Genomic DNA, 24,751 nt, shown 5'->3' on the forward strand with positions numbered 1-24,751 from the left:
AGGCAGCCATGTGAAATGAGCTCAACAATGAAAAATGCTTATCAACCCTCTGCAGCCTGTCAGCTTGCTGTTATTAGCTTTTACCCCCCACAGCAATCCCACAGGTAGTAAAGGCGTGCTCCCACCCACTCGTAACACTTCTGTTTCTCTTCCCAGAAGGCAAAAAAAAAAAGGAAAAAAAAGAGGCAATCAGTTGACGGATTTGGTTGATTGGGATTACGGAAAGTAATTTGCGTGGAAACTAAGTGGAGTTTTATTTTTCTTTTCTTTTGCCGAGGAACCAATAATGTAGAGAAATTGGTTTCCTTCCTACCTGAGGTGGAACGGCTGTTTGAATGTAAATGACTGCTAATGAGATTAGCATGCAGAATTTTTTTTTAAAGAAATCTGGATTCGATTGGAGCAGCCAAACAAAACCATTTGTCCTGCTAATGAGAGTAAATAACCACTTGGGTATGTTTAGTTGTTCCGGCTCAGAGTGATATTCCTAGGTGAGGTTTTTTTTTTTCTGGTATAACTGGGAGGTTTTTTTGCTGTTGGGAGACACATTTAAGGATAATAGTAACAAGAACCTTGACAATTAGTTAGACAGGGGAGGCCACATGAGGGCAGAGTGTCAGCAGGGCAGCAGACAAAGTGACAACATGAATAGACGGCTGAGGAAAACAGGAGGAGAGCAGGCTTGAAGCAGGAGGCACAGCCTCAACTCCAGGACTCCACATTTCAACTTTCGTTTACACTCTTCTCTTCTTAAAGTGGTGATCCTACGATGATGTTTTAGGGCCTTTGTAGATGAAAGGAACAGAAAGGATGAGCAAATCTCTGCTAAGAAGCATCAGAAATTTTAGATTGGTTGTTTCTAGCACTTTGAGAAAGCAGAGGAAATTGATTTTTCACATATTATCTCTCATGCCATACTGTCACAACATAATGACAGTTTTAACAAATATGTGAAAATTAAAAAAAATAAAATAAAAGTTAGATACTGCAGCTTTAATTTCACTCAGGAGAGGACGGGTCAGGAGGGACGTGGGTTAGAGCTGCTGCTGACTAACTCATCTGTTGTTAAGTGGTAAAAGGTACAGGGACAAGTTCAATACATGAATATCTTGGTAATTTTTTTCTTTAATTTATTAAATGCTAGTGAAACGGAGGCAAACAGTCTGTAGCTAAGATAACTATGCTAAATGGTTGATAATCTCACACAGTCTACCCACGTCTCAGAGAAAAACTGGGTGCCTATCTCCAGCTAACGTTCCGGGCGAGAGGCGGGGTTCACCCTGGACAGGTCGCCAGTCTGTCGCAGATCAAAATATCTCATTATGGGTGTGCTGTGGTGGCGTAGGGGACAGCGCGACCCACGTTTGGAGGCCATGAGTCCTCGATGCGGCCAGCGCGGGTTCGATTCCTGGACCTGGCGACATTTGAAGCATGTCTTCCCCCGTTTCTGGTCAGCCTACTTTCATGTAAGGGACACCAGAGCCCACAAAAGACCCCCTGGAGGTGAGGGGGAAAAAAATTCATTATAAAGAGATAATGTTTTTCTTTTTTATTTTAACAGAGTGGCGGAAACGGGCTTCCATACTTATGTAATGCAAAAACAAAAATCTTAAATATCCCGATGTACTGTAGTTACAAGCATAAGCAGATAAAACAAACAAAAAAAAAGATTTACGGATAATTCCCTGAGGCAGACGCCAGATTAATCTTACTGTTGGAGAATTAGGTGTGGATTTCCAGAAGAAGAAAATGTTTCTACTGAGGTTCAGATTGGCAGAGAGTGGGCGAGCAGTTCTGTGGAGGAGTTTTGTCTTTGTTAAATCGCTTTGTCATGTTTTCATTAGTTTACTCTGAAGGTGTTTTCAAATTATGTTATTGGTGATAGGCACCACCACTCTCATCAGTTTACCTAGAGTCAACGTCTTCAGGAATGATGAAGGAATAGATAAAAAGGACAGATTTTGACAACTGGTTCAAAATGTTTGCGTGAAATGTTGTCTCAAGCAACAGGGACTTTTATTTTTATAGTAACTGACTATTCAGCATTCATAGGTATAGTTCATTTTGACCGGTATGACATATACAAATGATAATGTGATAAAGCAGCGGAGAATAGTATGGAAGCAACTGATGCATGTCCATAAAGGATTAGCCTTTTGTCAGAAGGAAGGAGAAACTCCAATGTGCACAAATGACTAAATGTTGTGCAGGTTGAACTAAAAGTTATGAAAATGTTCATTTTGATCAGAGAAATGCACCAAAGCAATTGTGAAAACTAGGAAACCTCTTAAGACTTTCTTTCCCTCAGTTCACTTTGGGGTCGTGTCCAGCTTTTTTAAGTCAGTACAGTAGCCGTTATGTAAATCCAGGTCTCTGCTTGTAACAGACTTGCAGAAGTTGCTGGCATATTCAAAGTTGGACAAAAGCTTCTCCTTCTTTAGATAATTGTATGTTTTTGGAAGAAGATCTTATTGGGTTGGATAGCAGCTGCCTCCCAGGTCTGACACTGTGACAGTGAAACATGTATATGGGCTTTTCAGGCAGATGTCAGACAGACAGAGGGGTTCCTTCAGAGGACACACAGCTCTAACAGGATTGGAAATGGTGCTGACCGGCTGCACGAGAAAGCAGGGGATGAGAGTCAAAAGTGTCACCGAGGAGGGGTTTTCGAGGCAGGGCCGTATTGTCTTTCAGCGACAAAGTTGTCCTGGAATACAATTTTCTATGCCGCAACAGCTTGAGGAGATGGATAAGGAGGATGAATTAAATTTGGAAGAAAAGCACGGAGCTTAGCGAATGAATAAAGCTGTTTGAACACGTCATCAAACGCTGCTGGCACAGCAGGGGGGCCTCGGGGATACACCCGTCTCCGAGGTGGCTGCTGGCGTGGGTGTGTGTGGAGGTTTTTTGCATTGGCCAAATAAACCGTCCATCTTCGTGCAGAGGCAAGCGGCGGATGCGAGTCGTGGGGTGGGGACTTACGGCGCTCTTTCTGCTCCATATTTGCACCTCTTTCAAACGTGCAGGGCCGACAAGCTTGGCGGTGCTGGGCAGAGGTTCTTTGATGTTCGTCGATACCGCTGCGTGATGATGTCACGCGGCAGAGAGCAAAGGAGGGAGGCGAGATCAAAGGAGGAAGGGAGGGATGAGGACACAACAGAGGATAACCAAGACAACAACGGGACAAAGATGGCGACTACTTGTTCTGCAGCGGGGCGTCCACTGGTGTCCACTCTTCCCAGCCGTTGGGAAGAACCGAAGGAACGTGGCGAGCTTGTTCCCCTTTTTTGTCCAAACTGGATGACCGCCGGCGTTAGACGATGGGAACCGGCACGCCAACATCAGCCGTCACCGCCGCCAGGCTAGCAAGGTAAGCTCTCCGCCTACCTTAGTCTTTTCCTCCGCTTCAACCTGCAACGCCCTAATGTCTGATAGTCTTCACTCTGGGCCCATGCATTTATCATGAGTTGCCATTCTTTTTGATATCACATTTTCTACCCATTATCCCTTCTTTTTTTTTCCAGGCCTTTCATCATGGTGTTTTTTTTTTTTTTTTGCTGTTAATATAGGCCTCTCCTTTCCATCAAAGGCAGCACATCAATTGCCTTGACTCCCAAGTGTATGTGCGAGGGTGAAAGGAAGAAAGGGAGAGAGAGTGGGAAGAAAAAAAAAGAAATAACACTATGTATCAAAGATCAAGGCACGCTTTCAAGCTTGTTTTATGGCCTCGGTTTGGGTTTGCCTTCCATCGCTTTCTCCTCGTCTTGTTTTTTTTTTCCCCCTGCGCCGACCGAGGCGAGAAATGCCGTCTCCGAAACTCTCCTACGATTCCAGCAATAGCGCCGCGGCCCCGAAGCGAGGTTGGCCAAAAGATGAAACCAGACGCTTTTGTGACGAAATGGAAAGCATGGAAGATTTTTCTTTGAGAATATTGGGTAGCTAGCGGACTCTTGGGCCAGAGCTTTGCCCCGATGATGACAATACGTGAAACAATATTTGAATAAGCAGCAGGAGGGCACCCAGCTAATCCACTGTGGCTAATCCAGTATTGGTGCGGGCCATATTGGTTAGCTGGAGTATTCAGCCCAATCACAATACACATCAGCAGGACGCCATGGCGGATATGCTGACACTCTACAGGCATGGAGAGGAAAGACGAGCAGATGGGTAGATGGACAGGAGAATAAATGGACTTAATTAGACTTAAACTTAACTTAATTAGAATATTTAGGGAAAAGAAATTAAGACAAGATCATTTTTGAGGAAAGATAAACTACAAGAAATAGAAGTAAGTGCCAGGTTATGTCTTTAAATTATAGGATTGAGACGAAGCGAGTGAGACGATACGATCCTACACTAACCTGCTTTACACATAAGGTCCACTGCACACCTATTTTAGGTGTACAGTGGACACCTAACCAAATAATAAATCTGTGTCCAATTAATGTCTATTAAATAGCAGGAATCGGCTTCCATTTCAGTAGGTATATAATGAAGATTTCATTCTTCCTGAGCATCTAAATGGCTCTTTGTGTCGAGAGGCCCCAAAAGAGATAAGCCTGTTTCTGACAGGCCTCCGTACAGACGCCCAAATTTGCTGTGGCAGCTGGAACAAAGAGACCCCTGAGCTAAACCAGCAGACTGACAAAAAGAAGAAGAAGAAAAAAAACCAGAATATTACTTTGTATTTTAAGAAATTATCTAATTGGTTCACCTATATATATCTATCTATCTATAGATATATATTTATCTATAGATATATATGTATATATGTATAAAGTTATTTCTACAGCTCCTTTAGCAGCAGCTCAAGAGTGACTGGAAGCTGACTCATCAATCAGTCGTTCAGCGCTCCGGTTGCACCGTCACCACTTAGCAAAGCACCATTACTGCTTGTTTATTAGTTCTGCAATACCAAATATAATATGCCACTAGACCTGTTGCAGTAGGCAATAAATCAATTACTTGTAGGATAAATGAAAACAAACTCAATGATTTCCATTTGCATGATTTATCATTTTTCTTGTTTCTCTCTCTCTGTGAGGATTTGGTTTTTTCTGTTTATTTTGATTTCTGTGTGAATTGAGTGTCCGTGTTGTCCTGTCTACCCTTTGATTGGTTTCTCCTGTTCCTTGTTTCCCCTGATTGTCTCCCTGTGTATTTAATCCCACCTGTGTTCCTTGCTGGGTTCTCGTTTACGCTACAGTCTTGTCTAGTCTGTCGTTTTGTCTGCCCCCGTCAGATGTTTTTCCAAGTTGCTTCCAGTTCTTAGCCATTAGCCTACCACTCATCTGTGCTGCCTGGATTATTGTGCTTTTTTTCATCAAATCATCATTTTCTTAATTTCAACCTGGGTTCACAGCGTCTTCCTCACCACCTCTAACCGCATTTTATGGCACTCTCTTTCTGCCAAAAACTGGGTAACCAAAGTCTTCAGTCTGGTGATTTGGTCTAAACTAGTTCTTTTTTGTGAAGGACAGTTTTTTTTTGTTTTGTTTTTTTTTTTACAAAGACTTCATAATTCATTTTATTTGTTGTCTGTTTATTTTGCATATTTAAAATTTCTTCCAGTTGCACTGTTAAATGTTCATTAGAATTGAAAGTTTATTGATTTTTGAGAATGTGCTCTTGCATTATTGTCCCATCATCATTATATTACTTGAAAATGGTCTCAAAGCAAAAATATTATCGTTTAGCACAATAACTTCTGGGACAATTTATCGTCTGGCAAAGTTAGTTACTGTGACAGCAGGTTTATGTGCCACATGGTATAAACCACATTAAAATAAGACAAACTTATAAGGATTAATTCCTCCATTTGCATTCAAATGACTAAATGTCTGAATTAGGCCACATAGGAGTTTGCTGCAATTTATTTTTCTTGTATAATTTGGCAGAAGGAGGCAAAACCCCAATAAATAACCTGTTTACTAAAAATTGTTTTTATATTGCTTCTTATTCTCTATTTTCAAAACTTCAACAATGACACCAGTAGCATCTGACCAATAACAGACATTATGAGTAATAACAGGGAGTAACGCTAACTATCTCTTCTCTTCAGACATCTATGAATATTTTCTCAACAAAACAAATATGCTAAAAGCAAAAAAGAAAAGTATAAATATGTGAGTTTGATAAAGGGCCACATCTTTGGACGACGCGGTCAAATAATCTTTAAGTGCAACTCTTTGCCAAGTGTTCTAGTTCTGCAGTGGTCAATATCTATTAAAAGTGGTCGAAAAGAGGGGATTGGTGGCACTCTCTTAGTTTCCATACCATTTCAAAAAGCTGAATTGGCATTTCTTGTGAGCAAGGTAAATGGGTGGTACTTCTTTTTTCAGACAGCTGAGCGACAGTAAACTAAAGTGAAGCTACTATAAAAACTGAAGGATATCTCAGTAACTGTCTCTGGCATCTTATTAAATCACAGAAGCTATATGCCAGAAGATTTCTGTATTATATCTTGGTATACCAAGGTAAGCAGCTCTTGCATACTTGAAGACCATGTACACCTTTTCAATGGCAGCAGCTCATATAAATAGCTGTCATTATCCTGTTTGCAGGACAATGATGTTTCAGGTTTTGTCTTTGTTGTTTCCTGCCATGTCATTCTGTGCTATGTGCCTGTTTGTTTGTTTCATTTGATCCACCTGTGTCTTGTTTGATTATCCTCTAGTCTCGCATGTTGTTCCCATTATTTAAGCTCGTCAGTGTCAATCACGCCCGGTTGGATTCTGTTTTTGTTTCAAGCCCAGTCTTGTTTTCATGTCCTGTAACCACACACTGTTCAACAGATTTCTATTTTTGTAAGTTTATTTATTTTTATAAAATTTCTCCACGCATCCTGACACATTTGAACAATTTACACAATAACAATATGTAATAGGTTTGGTGACAAATTACTAGTCGGGAAAGCTGCTAACAGTACACCTAAAAGTCCAAAATGTTACCCAGAATACACTTTTTGTAATACAAACATCAATAAACTTTTTAGAAACCCTTAGTTATAGTTAAATATTGTGGTTTTTAGCATCTGTTTTGCAATGCTGATTGCGTAAAACTGTAAAAACTCTACAATGAGATAATTGACCAGCAACTAAGGTTTTCAAGCAGATGCGTTAACGAGGTATCGTTAACCTCGTTGAGCATAATCCAAGAAACTCAAAGTCTGCTTAAAGCTGCAGTATGTAGGTTTTGTAAAAAAAAAAAAAAGAAAAAAGTCAAATATTATTTCCCATAATTGTTAAAACAATCACTGTACTGTGGGAGTGCAACATGAGACAGATAATCTGTGAAAAGAACGAGTTCTTCCACCTCCTCCCAGTGCTGCTATTGTGGTCTGCATAAATGCACAGCTCCAGGTCAAACACAACCAATCAGAGCCAGGAGGAGGGTCTTAGCGCTGTCAGTGAAACTCCTGTGCACTGCTCAGTGTGGTAATGGTGGAAAAACAACTTACCGTTCCAGAAAAACCATTTATCTGCTGTCATTGCTAAATAGCCTTAGCATTCTTGGTAGGCTATGTTGTGATGAACCAGCTGTAGCATAGCACAGAGCAAACAGGAGGAGGTCAGCACGAGTTTGATTAACAGCGCTAAGACCCTCCTCCTAGCTCTGATTAATTGTTTCCAACTGAGTGGTGTATTTCTGCGCTTTGCACTAGGAGCATTGGGAGAAGGCAGAGGAGCGCAAATTTTTCACAGATCATCCATCTTATATTATACTGTCACAACATAATAATAATTTTAGCAAATATGTAATAAGAAAACATACATTAAAAAATATATAAATAAAAGTTACATACTGCAGCTTTAAAAGCAGTCATGACACAAACAGAACTCAAACAAAACGTGACACAAACAATATGGCTTATAGATAGATAGATAGATAGATAGATAGATAGATTATTGTACTGTGTACCCTTGTGTGATGACCTTTCTTTAAGTCCGACTTCTACAACGCTCTCTCTTACACACCCACACATATACAGCGCAGGTTCATTATAGATTCATAGGTAGCAACATGGCCCCAACCCCTCCTCTCCAAGACATTGTAAAGGTCAAGTTCATCTTCGTCAGTATTCTCTCTTTGTCTCCCTTCCTCTCTCCTCATTGTCTCTGGGGGAGGCACCGCAAAACAACACGAGCCTGTAGGTACGGGAAGCTGTCGATGCATATTGTTTATGGTTATATGTAACATACTGACGCCTGAGAACGCAGCCACAATAATGTGAATGTGTATCCATAATATGGCATCTTTTGTTTGGGTTTAGCATCGGCCAACCAACCATCTAATTCTGGATGAAAACAGGCCGACTTCTTTACTGCCTTCTGAAAGCCTCGGCTACGCAGATGTTTCAGGTGAAAGTGAAGTGGATTTTATTGTTCCACAGCAAGACGTGTTGTATTTAATATTTATGTACTCAGAAGAAATATTTTTAGATAATAAATACTGCATTCCCTTACTTAATTCAGAGGTTTTTGCACCTCAAAGCCACAGTTTAATTCAAAGGATATTTGCACATGAATTTTCAAATCGAATAAGTCATCGGTTCTGCATTCATCCATCCATCCATCCATCTACTGACTATACACTGAAAAAATTATTTAATTGAACCAACTTTTAAAAAGTTACTGTAATTTGTTATGACCTATTTTGATTCATTTTGATCAAGCTATTATTGTAATTTCAGAATTATTCAAATACGAATTACAGCTTGACCAATACAATTAGCTGTAACAAATTAGAGTTATTTTTACAAGGTTTGTTCGAAGAAACATTTTCTTTCCTGTGGACACTGAAAAAAAAAGAGAATGGAGCTCCAACTTGGAAAGAAAAAACTCGAGTTGATTTGTTACATGTAATCGATACTTAATTTATTTACATGGCAACTTAATAAATTTAATACATTTACATGGATAAGCTTAATTTGATTACTTGTAACAACTCTTTTTTTTTTTAAGTAGGATCACTTGTTTCCTTTTTTCAGTGTACTCCCATATCCACACAGCATTCAGGAGGCAAGAGGCAGGGTACACTCCAGTCAGTCCATCTAATCAATAATCATTATTTTCTTTTTATTATATTTTCCAGAGACCGTGATTGGTCAGAGATGAGGACCGGTGCTGGAACCTCACCTGAGCCACCAGGCCCAGACGTCCTCTCCACGGGAACGCCGGCCTCCGACAGCACACATGGTAGGAAACTATTTAATATCTGCAGTTAATGTTTTGACTGCATTATGTTTTGATCAGAATAATCAGAACCTAGTTGTATTTTTCAACTGCTCGTCTTAGGAAGGCGATCAGTAAATTTGCAGATATTTCTGTATTTGAGGCCTCAACTCCCTCAAGAAATAATTAGATTCAAAATAGATCTGTTGGTCTCTTCTGTTTTCTTTAATCTATTTTCTGAAGCTACATTTTGTTGGACGATTTTGCAAGGAATGCGCAACTACAGAATTTCAAAAAGTATTCACAGCCAATTGAAGTTTGCCAAGTTTTGTCACATTACATCTACAAACTCCCATGTGTGTTGGTGGTATTTTCTGTAATAGACAGACCCCACCTTTAAAGAATAATTGGGAAGTGACATAAAAGTGACATATGGTATTCCAACGATTTTTGAAAAGTGCAGCATGGATCTGTATACCCGATTTACACTGAAGCCCCTTAATGATAATCCACTACAGCCAATGGTACTCTGGAGTGGCCTGATTACCATTCAGTCCACCTGTGTGTAGCTTTATAACAAATGTCCTGTTAGGCTCTCAGGGGTCCGGAAATAGAGAGTTAATTTGTAAAGTAGTCAAAGGCCCATGGAGAGAAACCAGGTGAGAGAATCCATTCGCAGGGACAACTAGTTTTACTAGTAACTGTGTACCATCAGCTACTAATAAAACTGAGAAACATAACGTGTTCTCTTACCCCACTAAATACAGTAATGTGTAACTTAACTGTAAATGGTCAGGTATTGTCACCGGAATGTGACTTTCTCGCTTAGGAAAACCCTTTCAATGAATTTGAAATGTTATTATAAAAACTTGACAAAGCCATTATTAGACTATCTTATTCATAAAAATGGTATCAAGACTTTTCATTTTAATTACAGACACTGACATGAATACTTGCTTGCGAGGAATTGCCTATCCATTTTGAGCAAGTGACATTTTTTTGCAGGCCATCCATCAATTAGCAGTTTGAACCAATTGTTTCGAGAAATGCTCAACATTTTTGTCCAAATGTTAAAATTCGTGCGAGAAATGTACCGAAGCGACGTAAAACAGAAACCAAAACTGTAAGGAGTTATCTCTTTCTGTCCCCCTCTCCCCCCATACTCACCCTCATTCCCTCCTAACACACACACACACACACACCCTCTCTCTCTAACACACACACTTACCAGCTCCTGGATGACTGACGGCGGAGGAGAGTGACAGGGAGGATGTTCGAGCGGCGGCAGCGGCGTGCTCTTTCGGTCCTGCCAGCGTCTCTGCCTGTGTGGACATTGGCTCCTAAATGACTTCCCTCCTGTTCAAAGGAACAACCAGGCTGAGAGGTGAGGTCACCATTTTCATGTGTTTTGCTTCAGGTATGTCGCGTATTTACAACCAGAGTGATGTTTAGCATACCTGCGTACTCGCTCGTGCGCCTCTTCTGCTTCTTTAATTTTTTTTTTTATCGTTCATTTCATACAAACAGCGACTTAAATTTTTTTTTTTTTTTTTTACTAGCGGCGTTTGCTTCTGTCGCATCCGGGTAATTCGTGCAACAACTTATCAGTCCCTTTCGTCGCAAATCTTACACTTTCTCTAATTGATGTAATTGTAAGTTTAAATCGATAGGGGCGCTGTTGGGCACGTCTCTATTCCTATGATGCAAAATTAAAAAAATAAATAAATAAAACTGATCTCAGCAATAAAATCAGCTTAATTACTGCCTTTTATGATGGGCACTAATAAAACTTTAATATTTTTATATATTCTTATGTATTTTTTTTACTTGGTTGAGGTAATTCTCTTTCATCATTCTCCTGCATAGCAAGAAAAATCTGCAATTTGATCTGGCAGATATCATATTTTCCCTCTCAAAACGAATCATATTTCATCCCATACAGTCAAAACATGTCAATACATACACATTGACATGCTTCTTACACATTACTGTATATGCCGAGTTTATGTGACTATCAAAGCCGATTTGTCTGTCGCCCCATTTTTCCTTATGCGGGATGATAAAAATTCTGCACTTTTATTTTGCATTTTTATAACTCAAAATATAATCTTTATTGAGGCATTGTTACCCAAGTCAAATAGTATAATTCTTGCATTATTTATTTCTTTTATATTTATAAAACATCTGTGATGGAATGTCGACCAGCCTGGGGTGTATCCCACCTCTGACCCAATTAATGCTGGAGATATGCACCACAGAAGACATATGGATATTTATAAAACATAAAAAAATGTTTTTAGATTTTTACTGTAGAACAGGTGAAACTAGCTGTGGTACAGGTATATGAATAACCAGTGGTGCATAATAACATTTTAACTGCCTTGTTGTAGCTCCTGCTGCCCATGTTGTGATTATGTAATGATATATTTCAAATAAATAACTGTAATTACATCTGAAACCATTGGAAATGTCAATATAATGATGGCTTAAATAAAAAGCTGGTCTAATTTTAATAATCTTGAAAATATTAAAATTCTCACACTGAGTAATTTGTTTAATGCTGCTTCGTATGATACAATATTACAAAGTCTGACTGAGTTTTATTTTCTCATTACATTTTTATTCTTTTATTAATGCACACTCAAATGAAGATAAATATTTGTAATTATTTAAACACCGTATCATTGTTTTTATGCTATATTAAAAGAGCAGAGACGTTTGGTTAAAAAAAGACACCCCTTATTAAACAAAACACAAAAAGACAATTACTGTGTTGTGTATTTAGTCATCCAATTTGACCAATGCTAAATATACTTTTAATTTACTCAAAGAACTGCCTGGACATATTTAAATATAAGAAATGATTTTGGTTAATGTATCTAGTTTATTATTATTATTTTACAATTCACTTTATTTATAGAATGGGCAATACAAAACAAATGTAATCTCCAAGCATTTTTAAAAAAACAACAAATGTTCAGTAGAATTGTATTTAAGTCAAGACAGTAAAGACAGATTCATATTCAAAAGCAATTTAAAAACAGTGCAGCTGAATCCAAATACCATAAAATACAGTCATATTTTTATTTTATTGTCTGACTTTTGTCAGACAATTCTAGTTGGTAAAATATCATCTATTGAGTAAAACCAACAGATTTATCATCCTAAGCCAGCATGGGGTGACAGTGGAGAGGAATAGCTTCATTTAAAGTTGCAGCATGCAACTTTTATTAGGAAAATTATATTTTTTTACACATTTGTTAAAAGTGTCACTATGTTCTAACAGTTTGGTACAAGACAAACAATCTGTGACTAAATGAAGCTCCTCCATCTCCTCGCAGTGCTATTATTGCAATCTCCAGAAATCCACCTCTCCTGGTTAAAAACAACCAATCAGAGCCAGGAGGAGGTCTTAGCGCTGTTAGTCATGCTTGTGCACACGCTGCTAAATGTGCTAATGGCAGAGAAACCGCTTATTGTCAGCCGATGCTGGTGGCTATGCTAACTAGCTTAAGCATTCATGGCAGGTTCTACTGTCAGGAATCACTGACAGTAGAACCTGTTGGAGGGTGTGAGTAGTGCACACTCAAGATTGATTGACAGCTTTAAGACCCTCCTCTTGGTTCTGATTGGCTTTTTCTTACCGAGTAGTGTATTTCTGCAGTTAGCGCTGGGAGATGACAGTGAAGTTTGACTTTTTTCACAGAATATGTCTCATACTATATAATATAGCCACAGTTTGAAGAGATATGTAAAAGATTATTTTTTTTTAAATAAATGTTGCATATGGCAGCTTTAAAATATTTGAGTAGAGCAAACTTTAAATACATAGCTTTTTTTCTTTTAAGTCAATGGATTCTTAAGGTTTACCTGTGGAGAGCGTCAACAATTGCCTGCTTAAAAATTATCCAGTCAGTAGCGTTTTTTTTAACAAGATTATGTAAGCCGATGGTTGCTATAGCATAATATTTCTGAATGAAAGTGTAAAGAAAAGTACAATTACAATAAAATATATTTGCTTTTTAACTTTATTTAGATTTTTTTAAATGCACATTTTACGGGATATATATGCTGTATAGCAAATATCCCTTATATGCCGTAATTAAGGGATAGACATATCTGTGCAATTGAGTTACATTAGCACAATAAAGAAGGGAATTTCTTGCTCTGTATGTGTGTTTTACAGTTACAAAACTCAGTTTTAAGTCATTACTTTTACTTTAAAAAATCATAATAAAAGAGTTGCTAGTGTTTGTAGGTTCAGTTCTTGACATCGCTCGGCTTCCTGCAGTCCCTGTGAACGTACTTCACAGTTGGCGTGCTCGCACGTACTCCGTCCCTCTCTGTATTATTGCTCTGAAACTAACCACCATGGGGAGTTGAGGGCAAGGCGACGGGATATTTTTGTTAATTCTTTACTAACTGAAATCGATCCATATGCCGCGTTTTGGAGCACCGTGTTCACGCCAGTATCCCCAATGCAGCGGACCACGGGGAACGGGCTTTCAGAGACGGTAAGACGGACACTTTTAGGGGGAAAACACGGGACGTTAACGCACCTAGCTTCGGAAGCTAACAAACTAGCTAAGAAGCGAAGCTAGCTGCTGCTGCCTCTGCCGCTGCTGCTGCAGCTGCTGGAGTGGAAAGTGTGCTGCCGCTTTCTTGTTTCTTTTGCTGTTCCATCAGCCGGTTTATGTCGGCCGTATTCATTAGGAAAGTTGGTGTTGCTTTCGCAGGAGTTTTCTCTTAAGCGTATAAATTACGCCTGTGTTGAAAGTGTTGTTGCATGCAGGCCCGTCTTGTGTGGCTGTGGAGTTTGTTGCTGTACCCATCCCCCAACCGTCTTTTGCAGGCCAACATGAATGAGATTCTCACTTCAAAGCTCTGGCATCGCTGGTGGCATTGCTACGAGGCTAACTAGCTGTCTTAGCTTCTTAACACTAGTTGATTGTTCGAGAAATGACGTTTAACTTTCCGAAGAGTGAGCTACGCCGGCTCTTAGCGCTGCTCGGCGAGTTTAATGGTAAACACACAGCAAGAACTTAGCAGTAAACCTCTGCTTTGAAATTTGCATACACTGTTCTCGGTTGTATTTGGTCCCTGGGGAGCTTTGCTTTCAAGTCGCAGAACTTATAGTTGCTGGCTAGCTTATGGGACGAATTAGCCGAGCAAAAGTTTAGTACTTTAGCTGCTGTTTTGCATTCAGTCTCATTTTGAGTGTTAGTTTTTTTTCTACTCTATAACTAGGTCCGGTAAGATTTTGGAAAGATTTGTCCGCCACTAGAAATGGTTGTATTTGATGGAGCACTACAAGCGTCTGTTGGCATTTTTTTTCTTCCAGTTGTATGGCAAATTGTACCCTCTCGTTTGAAGAGCAATAAAATAACTTATAAATTCTGTCAAAGTTCATATGTGCAGATGAAATAGGACAGCTGAAATGTTCAAGTCAGTTTTTGTCAAATAATTAGCTTGCAATAGTCATTTCATTAAGTCAAGGTAGAATGTAATAGTTTGTGGAATGTAATATGAAACAAAAAGACATTTGACTTCATCATTAACATGATGGTAAAAAAAAGAACAGGTTGGTTATGTTCTGAATATGCTCAACCTGCAATATAGCATCGAAAATTCTCAAAACCACTATGGCACATAGAAAAGGTTGCTTTTAAGGGGATGATGCAGAGTCGGTTTCGAAATCACAAATCAAGTGGATCACAAGCAGCAGCCGAAGCACCTGTGGGTTCAAAATTCAAAATTGTGTTTTATGTTCTGCAGTTTACTTTAAAATAAAAGCAAAGTGGTGACCCTTTATTAAATAGTCAAATAAAATTGGCATCATTACATAAGTTGTTTTCATTATTGCTGGGAAACATTTAGCTTTCGGCTGTCTCTTGGCATGCAGTGCAACCAGAGATGCCATCATATATTTTATACATTACGTTATGCAAGTCATATGTGATGTTTGGAGATAGCTTACTACGTACAGATAAAACCAGAAATCGGTAAAAGCCTGATCGGTGCATCTGTATTTAAAACCTAAGAGTTTTGTGTATTAACATCAATCAGTTTACAGGTTAGACTCAAATCAGACTATTTGTCACTATTTGCTGTTTGGAAACTGGCACGATACTGCTTTTGTATCAAATTTATTGAGTGTGTTACATGTTTTTAAAAGCGATATAAACCTGGCAGAGAAGCCATGTTTTCTTTTTACATGACAACCAAATTTTACTGGGGTCAAAAGGAGCTTGAGTTGGTGTACTTTGAAAGTTACAGACTATTTTGTCGCTTTTCAGATTAATCTTACACACTTTCAGGATAGTAAAGTATGTTTCCATCAGATTTGAAAGTTTTTATTTTGTAGATGGAAAGAAGAGGGGAAAAAAGAAATAGTATACTGCGAATGAAAATCTGTGTCTTTTGTCTCATTTTGGGGATTGGAAATGAATCCAACCTGCTCTAGCTAATAAAAAGTCTTTTCTACAATGGCCCTGCCAGGTTGTAAAATAATAAATCCAGCAGCTGTGTGATCTCTGTTAGTAACGTCTCTAACGCAGGCGGTCTGACTCATGTGGGCTGTGATAGATCAGTTAGTCATTTCTATATTTTTACAAGTTTGCGTTTGTTGTGCCGAGTCATTCTGCTAAAGTTGTCTCCGTTTTCCTTCCCAGGGTGAATTGTTTTCCAGCAAACTCACTGCTACAGAGGAAGGTCTGACCTCCTTCTTCTGCAACCAGAGACATGAGCGTTGTCAGAGATTTACATGGGGTCGGGTACAGGGGCGGCGGAGGCGTCGTGGCTTCTCTGAACGGCCCCGCGCACTTCACCGAAGATGCCCCCCGGCCTCCTGTTCCCGGCGAGGAGGGCACTGATCTGGACCCGCCGGTCCAGTCAGGCAACAGCCGTCCAGGCAGCCTGTCCCAAACCCAGGGATATCCCTCTTCTAAAATGGGAGACCCGTTGAGTCACGCGCCCTCCTCCTCGTCGTCCGCAACCCCCCGCCGGCCCGACCTGGACCTGGGCTACGAGCCGGAGGGCTCGGCGTCTCCGACTCCGCCGTACCTGAAGTGGGCCGAGTCGCTTCACTCGCTCCTGGATGACCAGGATGGCACCAACCTGTTCCGGAGCTTCCTGTGTCAGGAAGGGTGCGAAGACCTGGTCGACTTCTGGTTCGCGTGCTCGGGCTTCCGGCAGACCAGCCAGGACAAGAGGGCCAAGTTGGCCAAGGTCATCTACAGGAAGTACATAGTGGACGGGAGTGGCATCGTCTCCAGGACGATCAAAGCGGCCACGAAGAGCTTCATCAGAGACTGCGTGGGAAAGCCACATCTAGACCCTGCCATGTTTGAACAGGTGATTAAAACGCTGCATGCATTGTGGGTATTATTATAGAAAATTAAAGGGATGGTGTAATGTGAAATCAACTTTTTTGAGCTTTACATCATCTTACAATGTTATTCCCTAAATAAAAACATGTCTGGAGTATCACAAGCAACAACTTTAATTTGTTCAGTCTTTGCACTGAACAAAGTGCAAAGACTGAAGTAAAACAGCCACTGAGAAATGAATAATAAAGAAACTGTCAAAAGCAATAGGTAAAAAAAAACTGCAACAAACTTTGTTTCAAATTGTTCAGAAAGTGCATATAGGAATTCTAAATATAATGTAAAATAAATGATAAAGCACGACTTTGCTCACAGCACAAAACATAGAGTTAAACTGAATAGATCTGCCCTTCTGGATTTGGCACATTGTCACTGATACTCCATCTAGATTTTTTTTCCAATATCTGAACCGACATAGATATTAATATCGGATCGATGTATCTCTAGGGGAGGGTCCCCCTCGCTTCAGGCTTCTGGGGTCCTGTGTGTGTGTGTGTCAGTACAGTTTCCCTCCTCTCATTGGTCAGCTTTGTTCTGCACTTTCTAAACAAACTCGAGGATAAAGTGTCTGGTTCAGTGACTAATTAGGTGGGGTGTGCAACTGTTTAGAAATTTTGGAAGACCACTCTGTGCAAATTTTATCGCTTTGACAAAAGTGCAGTGCATGAGGAGGGACAAAAAATTACAATTTGTTTGAAATTGCTACTGAATTTACTTTATGAAGCCAGTCAGATTTCTGTGCTACATTTCATTCTGAACAAATGAGAATCTGGACCCATGTATGATTGGTGAATTTGTCTTTACTTTAACTTCAATCTGACCATATTTATTTACGTACAACATGCTGAACACGTTAGCTTAGAGTTATAAGAGTTTTTATGATATGTGTTGACATTTTATAGTGTACATACATTTCTTCTGCTTTAATTTAACCTTATTTTAGGTTTAAGCATCCAATAAAAACCTTTATTCTGGATTTTTTTAAAATCCAGAATAAAGCAGTATTAATTTTTTCTTTATTTTTAGATTAATTGTAAAATTAATTGACAGATTAACTATAAAGAAACTATTTTAGACTAATCCCATATAAAAAAAGACATGCAGGTATAAACTAAGTATTAGCACATCTCAGTATGCTAGCAAGTATTGTACTAAATATATAATCTCTAGTGCTTGCATTCACAAAATAGAAATACATTAATGTCTTGTATTGTTCCTGTTCAACCAAATCTGTGTTTTCTGTCACACAGATTTGTCAGAAAACACAAATCTGTGTTTCAGTGGGAAACCGAAAGTTTTGCAAACTCACGATTTACACACATAACGGATGAAGTTACTGTTAGCGGCTTTAAAGCTAATTCAGATAATCAAATATTTCCGCACAAAGTTTTCATCCCTCTTCATAACCTTAGTATCATTCCAGTCAAGCTCAGCCTATCTACAAAGGATGGAAATCACCTGAAGGGACTCTGGTTTGATGTCGGCCTCTGTTAAATATGATCTTATCTCTGGATTGTTTTGGTCACAAGTTAAAGTGTTGGAGTTGTGCTTGAATTACCAACCCTGTTGCTTACCTGTACAGCTGTGTACAAGGCCGGGACTTTCAGCACCAAAAAATGTCTGCTGCTTTTCTGTCTCATTAGGTTTCACAGACAGACTAGGTCTCTGTAGTTTGGTTTAAGTAAATAATCCAAAAACTGCCTTAGTGGTACACCAAGTTGTTTCTTGCCATTATTAGGTGTTGCACATGTTTTGTTTTTAAAGAGCCAGTATTATGTAAAATCAATTCTTCTGATCTTTACATCATGTTATAATGTTGTTCCATAATCAAAAACATACTTGGAGTGTTGCCTCGATTCTTTCATGCATGTTTGAGAAACCCTTTAGTTTCCATGTGCAAAACATCTTGGTGGACCTAGCTCCGCCTCCAAAGACAAAGCTCCTCTGAGCTGCAGTTTCCAAGCTTCCACCTCACACAGCACTCCTCCTCTGCAACTCCCTCACTCAGCTCCTTCAGACTAGCCAGCAGCAATTAGCAAACACCTGGTAGAACTATGCATATGGTAAGCTCATTATAGGAGCTACTTCTTTCTGCAATGCTGGTAAAAACATTAAAGGGTTAATAGAGGAGCCATGTTAATAGAGGAGACACTCTGCCTTCAGGAGGCCTGTCTGACCTGAAGGCGGAGTGTCAGACAGAGCAGGAGCTACTTAAAGAGACAGAGGCCCAATTTCAAGGGATTGTATTACAAAGTAAAATTTCTTTGAAGTCATATTTGACAGAATTTTATAAAAACTGAAGGTAACATAGTTACATGTCTGTGTTATAAAATGACACTATGTGCCTGGAAAATATACAATGCCTGCCCTTTAAGACACTAAAACGAGCAAAAATCAAATGTACTTCAGCTTTCTTTCTTTTACTACATATGTGTGTAAAATAGCAACGGCTTGCTTGTCATCAATGATGCAACCTTTTATAGGGAGATTGCTTTCAGATGAAAGCAAAGCAGGACTCTGTGAAGCTTTCGTTATGACTCGCTTGTCAAACGTTCTATTCTTGTCTTGACAATTTTGTACACACCATTACAGCCGAGGGATTAGTTTGAATGAAGCCTTTGGAAATCATGTTTGTAAAAACAACGAGCCATTGAACAAACAGTGGGAGAACTCGGATTTCAGACTGTGGAATATTTAGACTATTTTTCCTTTGTATTGATTAAACACTATACAATATTATAATTATTGTTATTGACTAAAATGTCATCCAGCCTCGCTTCTAAAACTATGTGAGTTTTACTTCACCGTTGTTTTCCCGTTTTCACTAATCGAGTAGTAAAAACAATTGGCACACCTGCAGATGTTTTTTTTATTACTAAAGCTTATTTTATACAATATAAAAAATTCATACAAAATGCAAGTAAACAAATAATTCAATTCCTTTTTATTAAATACAAACGTAATAAATGTTTTAGTCTGTGTTCCCCAGTTATCAATTAATCGATTACTAAATTAGTGGACAATAATCAATTAATGATGATTAATGCAAATTCATTGTGTAAGACTTATACTAAAAAAACAAAACAAGCAAAGACAAAACAGTACAGAGAGATGAATCGTTCTGTAGCTATTTATTATATGACAAGTTTTTTATTTTTTTATTTTAGCTCCATGGGGAGACTAACAAGTTATTTTGAAAACCATCAGAAGGACGTTGTCGTGACACTCTGCTAGAAACAGACTGCGTAACAGTTTCATTTAATTTTCCGTTCTGTGTGACCACACTGACTTATCCTTTCTCTGGGATCTCAGTAATTGGGTACTGAACTGAAAATGAATAAAAATAAGCCAATATACAAGAAAGACGAGATGATTAATAATCAAAACCTTTTAAGTCACTTAGAGAAAACTCGTATTTCTACAGTAAAATATACCAAAATGTGAGATGAGTCACAACTTTTGATTTGTATTATAAATCTTTTTATTACATAAACATCCTGAAACATTGTTTTGTTTTCCCTAATCACAGACACAATTGTGAACAAATTCAAGTTTTGTTTGTGTTTAGACAGCTGGATCGTGATTCGTGTAAGCAACTTTGAAAGACTGGACTGATTTTAAACAGTACAATATCAGTCATGATCTTGAATAAAAAAAAAAAACAAACAACAACCTTCTGTTCCAGGCTCAGACAGAGATCCAGGCCATGATGGAGGAGAACACCTACCCTCTGTTCCTTAAATCTGACCTTTACCTGGAGTACACCCGGACGGGAGGAGAGAGCCCCAAGCCCAATCCCAGCGATCAGAGTCCCTCATCGGGCCTGGCCAAGCCGCCGCCCGGCTATCTGCCGACTCTAGCTGAGGATGTGGAGTGGAGGTGAGACAAACTGTTCATCACTGTTCAAATCTTCAGCATTTGGCTTTTGTCGTCAGGTTCTTTGAAAGTGCATATTCCAAAACAATGCACGATTTGTAAAATCTCCTGCTGTTTCTGAAAAGTGTGGCGTTCGCATTTATGTGTCTCCCCCACTGTGCCAAGGCACTACTTTAGAAACTTGACCCGTCCAATAATGGTCGTTGATGCTGATGGAGACTTTTTTTACTTTGTAATCGGGGTAAAATTATTACAGACATAAAGTTCTCACAATGGAAAATATTAAGGACAATACAAAGTATACATTTTTTTATAATCAAGCTTTTGTAATAAGTAGAACATTGTACATCCAGACTTTTACTGCTCCCAAATGAGCTCTTATCTAATTTATTTAACTTTGCTAAATAAAGCAAGTGTTTGATACAAGCATTTCATATCAGTCGATATCCATAATTATTGATTAGTTTTTTGTTTTAAATATCTGAAATTCTGCCAAACTGGTGATGAGACATTTCCTGTTTCATTTCTCTCCACGCCGTTGTTTTTTTATTTTCAAGCAGTTCAGGCAAAACCTGAAACTATTGGTGCACAAGGTGCTCAACAGGTTGTTGCTAGGTAACCAAAGAGGGAGTTAGTTGATGCCACCAACCCAGCTTAGCTCCTCTTGAGAGGTTGAGCGGCTAAGCCTTTTTCTGCCTACATCTCCCAGAATGCTGTTTTGTTCTGGATCGGAGTTCAGTGAAATGATTGAACATTCTATCAGATGTATTATCTATTGATATTGATCACATGTATATTGCAATATATGTTATTGATTTATTGTCCAACCCTAGGCTCCATCCAGAAAAACAAACGGTCCAAACCTCCATATCAGTTTCAACTCTGCTGTGTGACAGAGGGATTATATCTTACTAACTACTATGAATACTTTAAAACTTGAAATATTCACTACAAGTATCTCATTTAAGTAAAGACAGAAACATATATAACAAATAAATACATTTTAACTCATGCCTTCAATCTGTTGCTGTGCTTTTATCTTCATTTGACACACCTGCTGTAAGTGCTGCAGTTTGTTTTCCACACAACTTACCGACTGTTACTTAATGCCTTGCAATGTAGCCACTATGATTAGTTGGCACATGTAACGTTAGCCAAAATAAATCGCCCTCTGCATCTGTAACTTGACAGATTACCACACATTTATGTAAACATTTTGGCGACATTTTGAAAATGGACATAAACAATGCCTGTTGGCAACTATGGATGAGTTTCCATTTTTTGGCTAAAAATAACACTTAGGTGCTGTGGTGGCGCAGGGGGTTAGCATGCCCCACGTTTGGAGGCCTTGGTCGACGCGGACGTTGCGGGTTCGACTCCCGGTCACGGCTACCTTTGCCGCATGTCCTCCCCCGTCTCCTCGCCCTGTTTCCTGCCTACTGTCGCTAAAAATATGAGCCACTAGCGCCGCAAAAACTCTTCGGATAAAAAAAATGGGGGGGAAAAAAAACAAAAAAAACCCACTTAGCATAGCACAGCACACATGCATCACTAGCGTAGCAGTTAGCGGAAGCGTTGTGTTTTCATGCAACACAAATAACCTTAAAAAAAAATCCCAATCTTGAACTTTGTGGATATAATGTTTCAAGAAGTACCGATTCATCTGTATTTAGCACTGTAGTTGAAACTGAAATTTACACACACACACTTTACTAGTTGGGGGGGAAAGTTTGGCTGTTTGAATGTGTTTCCTTTATGTTTTAGAGGTGGAGTTCGAGAGGAAGAGAAAGATGAAGAAGATTGCGGAGACACACCAGTGAGTAGGCTGACCCAAAGCCTGCTGATGCAGACAGCACCGCAGAGGGCCTCACCCAACAGGAGGAGGCAGGACAGCAGGGAGTACAGGTGTGTGCTGCTATGATCTAATTAGCAGGAGTATAATAGCAGTAGATTAAAGTTTGATGCCATAATCCTTTTTGTTATTCATGCAAAGCTGAGGGCCGTACAGAAAGGTTTCAGTTGTTTTGCTTTAGCTTAAAGAAAATGCTTGTTATGTAACTTCACATAATCCATTTAATAAGTCAAACTGAACCCTTAAAGAAGTGTGAACAAATGAAACAAATGTCAGACTAATATAATGTGTATTTTAAAGCTGCAGTATGTAACTTTTATAAATATATATATTTTTTTCTTTTACATTTGTTGAAACCGTCACTATATCGTGATGGTATGGTACAGTCCTGCTCACCATTATTGGCACCCATGAAGTTTAAGTACATATAATGGAATATTTCCTCGAAGAAATTCATCAAGTGAAACAACATTTTACTGCTGATAGCTTGTGCTCGATGCAAAACAGCAAATGATAAAAAACATTTAAAAAGATAAACATTATGAGGAAAACAAAGAAAAACATAATGTTTACCATGTCAATGGTATTGGCACCCTTTGCTGCAAATCAGTATGAAAACCCAATTCGGCTCACCTGTTGCAAATCACAAATAAAGATCACTTGTGATGAACTGCCTCTACACATGGGACATGAATTAACCAATGAATGATCATGTTGGTACTTTAAAAGTCACCTGTTAGTCCATCTTCACATGTGACAATGGTAAAGACAAAAGAGCTGTCTGAGGATACCAGAAATGCTATTATTTGTAAGCACAAGACCTCCAAAGGGTATAAAGCCATCTCCAAAGGCTTCGGTATCCCTGTTTCAACAGTGCGTAATGTTATTAAGAAGTTTTCCAGGCGTGGAGTGGTCAAGAACCTTCCTGGACGTGGGGGGAAGAGAAAAATTGATGACTGAAATCTTCGACGGTTGGTGCAAACGGTGGAAAAAAACACCACGTCAAACAGGCGAAGATCCTGGGTCTTCCAGCAAGATAATGACCCAAAGCACACCTCCAAAAGCGTGCAGGCATGGTTGAAAGGGAAAAAATGGACTGTTTTAAAATGGCCAGCAATGAGTACTGATCTCAATCCAATTGAAAATCTTTGGAGGGTGCTGAAATCTGCCGTTGGAGAAAGGAACCCTACAAATGTACAAGCGCTTGAGCATATTGCAAAAGAAGTCTGGGAGAAAATCCCACCTGAGGAGTGCAAGAAGCTTATAGATGAATATAAGAAACGTTTGCTGCCAAAGGCTGTGCAACCAAATATTAATGAGGGGTGTCAATATTAGTGCACATGCTGGTTTTCTGTTTTGTCCTTTGGAATTAAAATATTTATGTTGAAATGGTAATTCTTTGTTAAATTACTTTGGACCTCAAATTGAAAGATACTGCTGATATAAGTTTGAACATTTCCATTTATTTCTGAAGATATTCACTCAGCTATGCAAAACATGAAGGGGTGCCAATAATGGTGAGCAGGACTGTATGAGACAAATGTGTGAAAAAAAGAAATCGAGCTCCTCTGCCTTATCCCAGTGCTAACTAGAAACAACCAATCAGAGCCAGGAGGCGGGTCTTATTGCTGTCAATCATTCTCCATGTGGTTCTGCTCATATATTTAGCATATGTTTTCACATTTAAAAAAATAAAAGTAACGATTCTTCATCTCTAATCTGTATAAAAGTGCTGCATTAATGTCAACATCCTGATTTTTGTTCCCGTCATCCCTCAGACCTTGGAGAGAGCCAGTAAACCCATACTACGCTAACATGGGCTATGCCCGGGCCCCAGTAACCAGCGCCAACGACAGTGAGCAGCAGAGCATGTCAAGCGACGCAGATACAATGTCCTTGACCGACAGCAGTGTGTAAGCATTTAATCCACACCTTTTATCCATTTAAAGGCATTAAGACCCATTTGCTCAGGAGAGTAAAGTTTGTGTTTTTAATATTTTCCTGTTTTTTGTACCTATTTCCAGAGATGGTATTCCTCCATACAGATATCGGAAGCAGCATCGGAAAGAGATGCATGAAAGTGCCAAAGCCAATGGCCGTGTGCCCCTACCTCATATACCTGTGAGTGTCTTTGTCTGTTAGCTAGAAATGTAAATATATGTGGCAAATTAGACACCTAAATCTTCTTCAGGAGTAAATTCTGTGGATTTTCTTTATCCTGAGAAGATACAGGTCAGATATACTGTATGTATCCAGGTGCATACAGTTATTATTTCAAAGCTGATGAAAGTATTTTTTTTTCTACCATTCTTACTATTTTATGTCACTTAAATGTGATGCAGTGACCAAGTTTTGTTTGGCTGTATCGATCAGAGAGTAATGCAGTGCTGCCCCTCCCCCACATGTTCCTGTCTACTGGCTGTGGTAGGCAGTAACGCATTTCCCTTGCTTATAAGAAAGACACA

At 39.1% G+C, this 24,751-nt stretch overlaps 1 protein-coding gene across 3 annotated transcripts in view; it reads left to right on the top strand.

Moving 5' to 3' along the window:
* The first annotated feature begins 2,613 nt into the window (after positions 1 to 2,613).
* The window catches only part of LOC102228925 (axin-1-like), a 30,364-nt gene continuing 8,226 nt past the window's right edge, over positions 2,614 to 24,751 (top strand). For 2 of the 3 annotated variants that reach the window (XM_014474218.2, XM_023334330.1), the window contains exons 1-6: positions 13,521 to 13,687; positions 15,845 to 16,526; positions 20,244 to 20,437; positions 22,199 to 22,339; positions 24,065 to 24,199; positions 24,311 to 24,407. In XM_014474218.2, the coding sequence (XP_014329704.1) occupies positions 15,915 to 16,526; positions 20,244 to 20,437; positions 22,199 to 22,339; positions 24,065 to 24,199; positions 24,311 to 24,407 (1,179 nt within the window). In that variant the 5' untranslated portion in view covers positions 13,521 to 13,687; positions 15,845 to 15,914. Of the gene's footprint in view, positions 3,371 to 9,093; positions 9,198 to 10,404; positions 10,558 to 13,520; positions 13,688 to 15,844; positions 16,527 to 20,243; positions 20,438 to 22,198; positions 22,340 to 24,064; positions 24,200 to 24,310; positions 24,408 to 24,751 lie in introns of those variants that run through there. The other variant, XM_023334329.1, reaches the window with a different exon arrangement.

Source organism: Xiphophorus maculatus, chromosome 5, assembly GCF_002775205.1.
Source record: "Xiphophorus maculatus strain JP 163 A chromosome 5, X_maculatus-5.0-male, whole genome shotgun sequence".
NCBI lineage: Eukaryota > Metazoa > Chordata > Actinopteri > Cyprinodontiformes > Poeciliidae > Xiphophorus > Xiphophorus maculatus.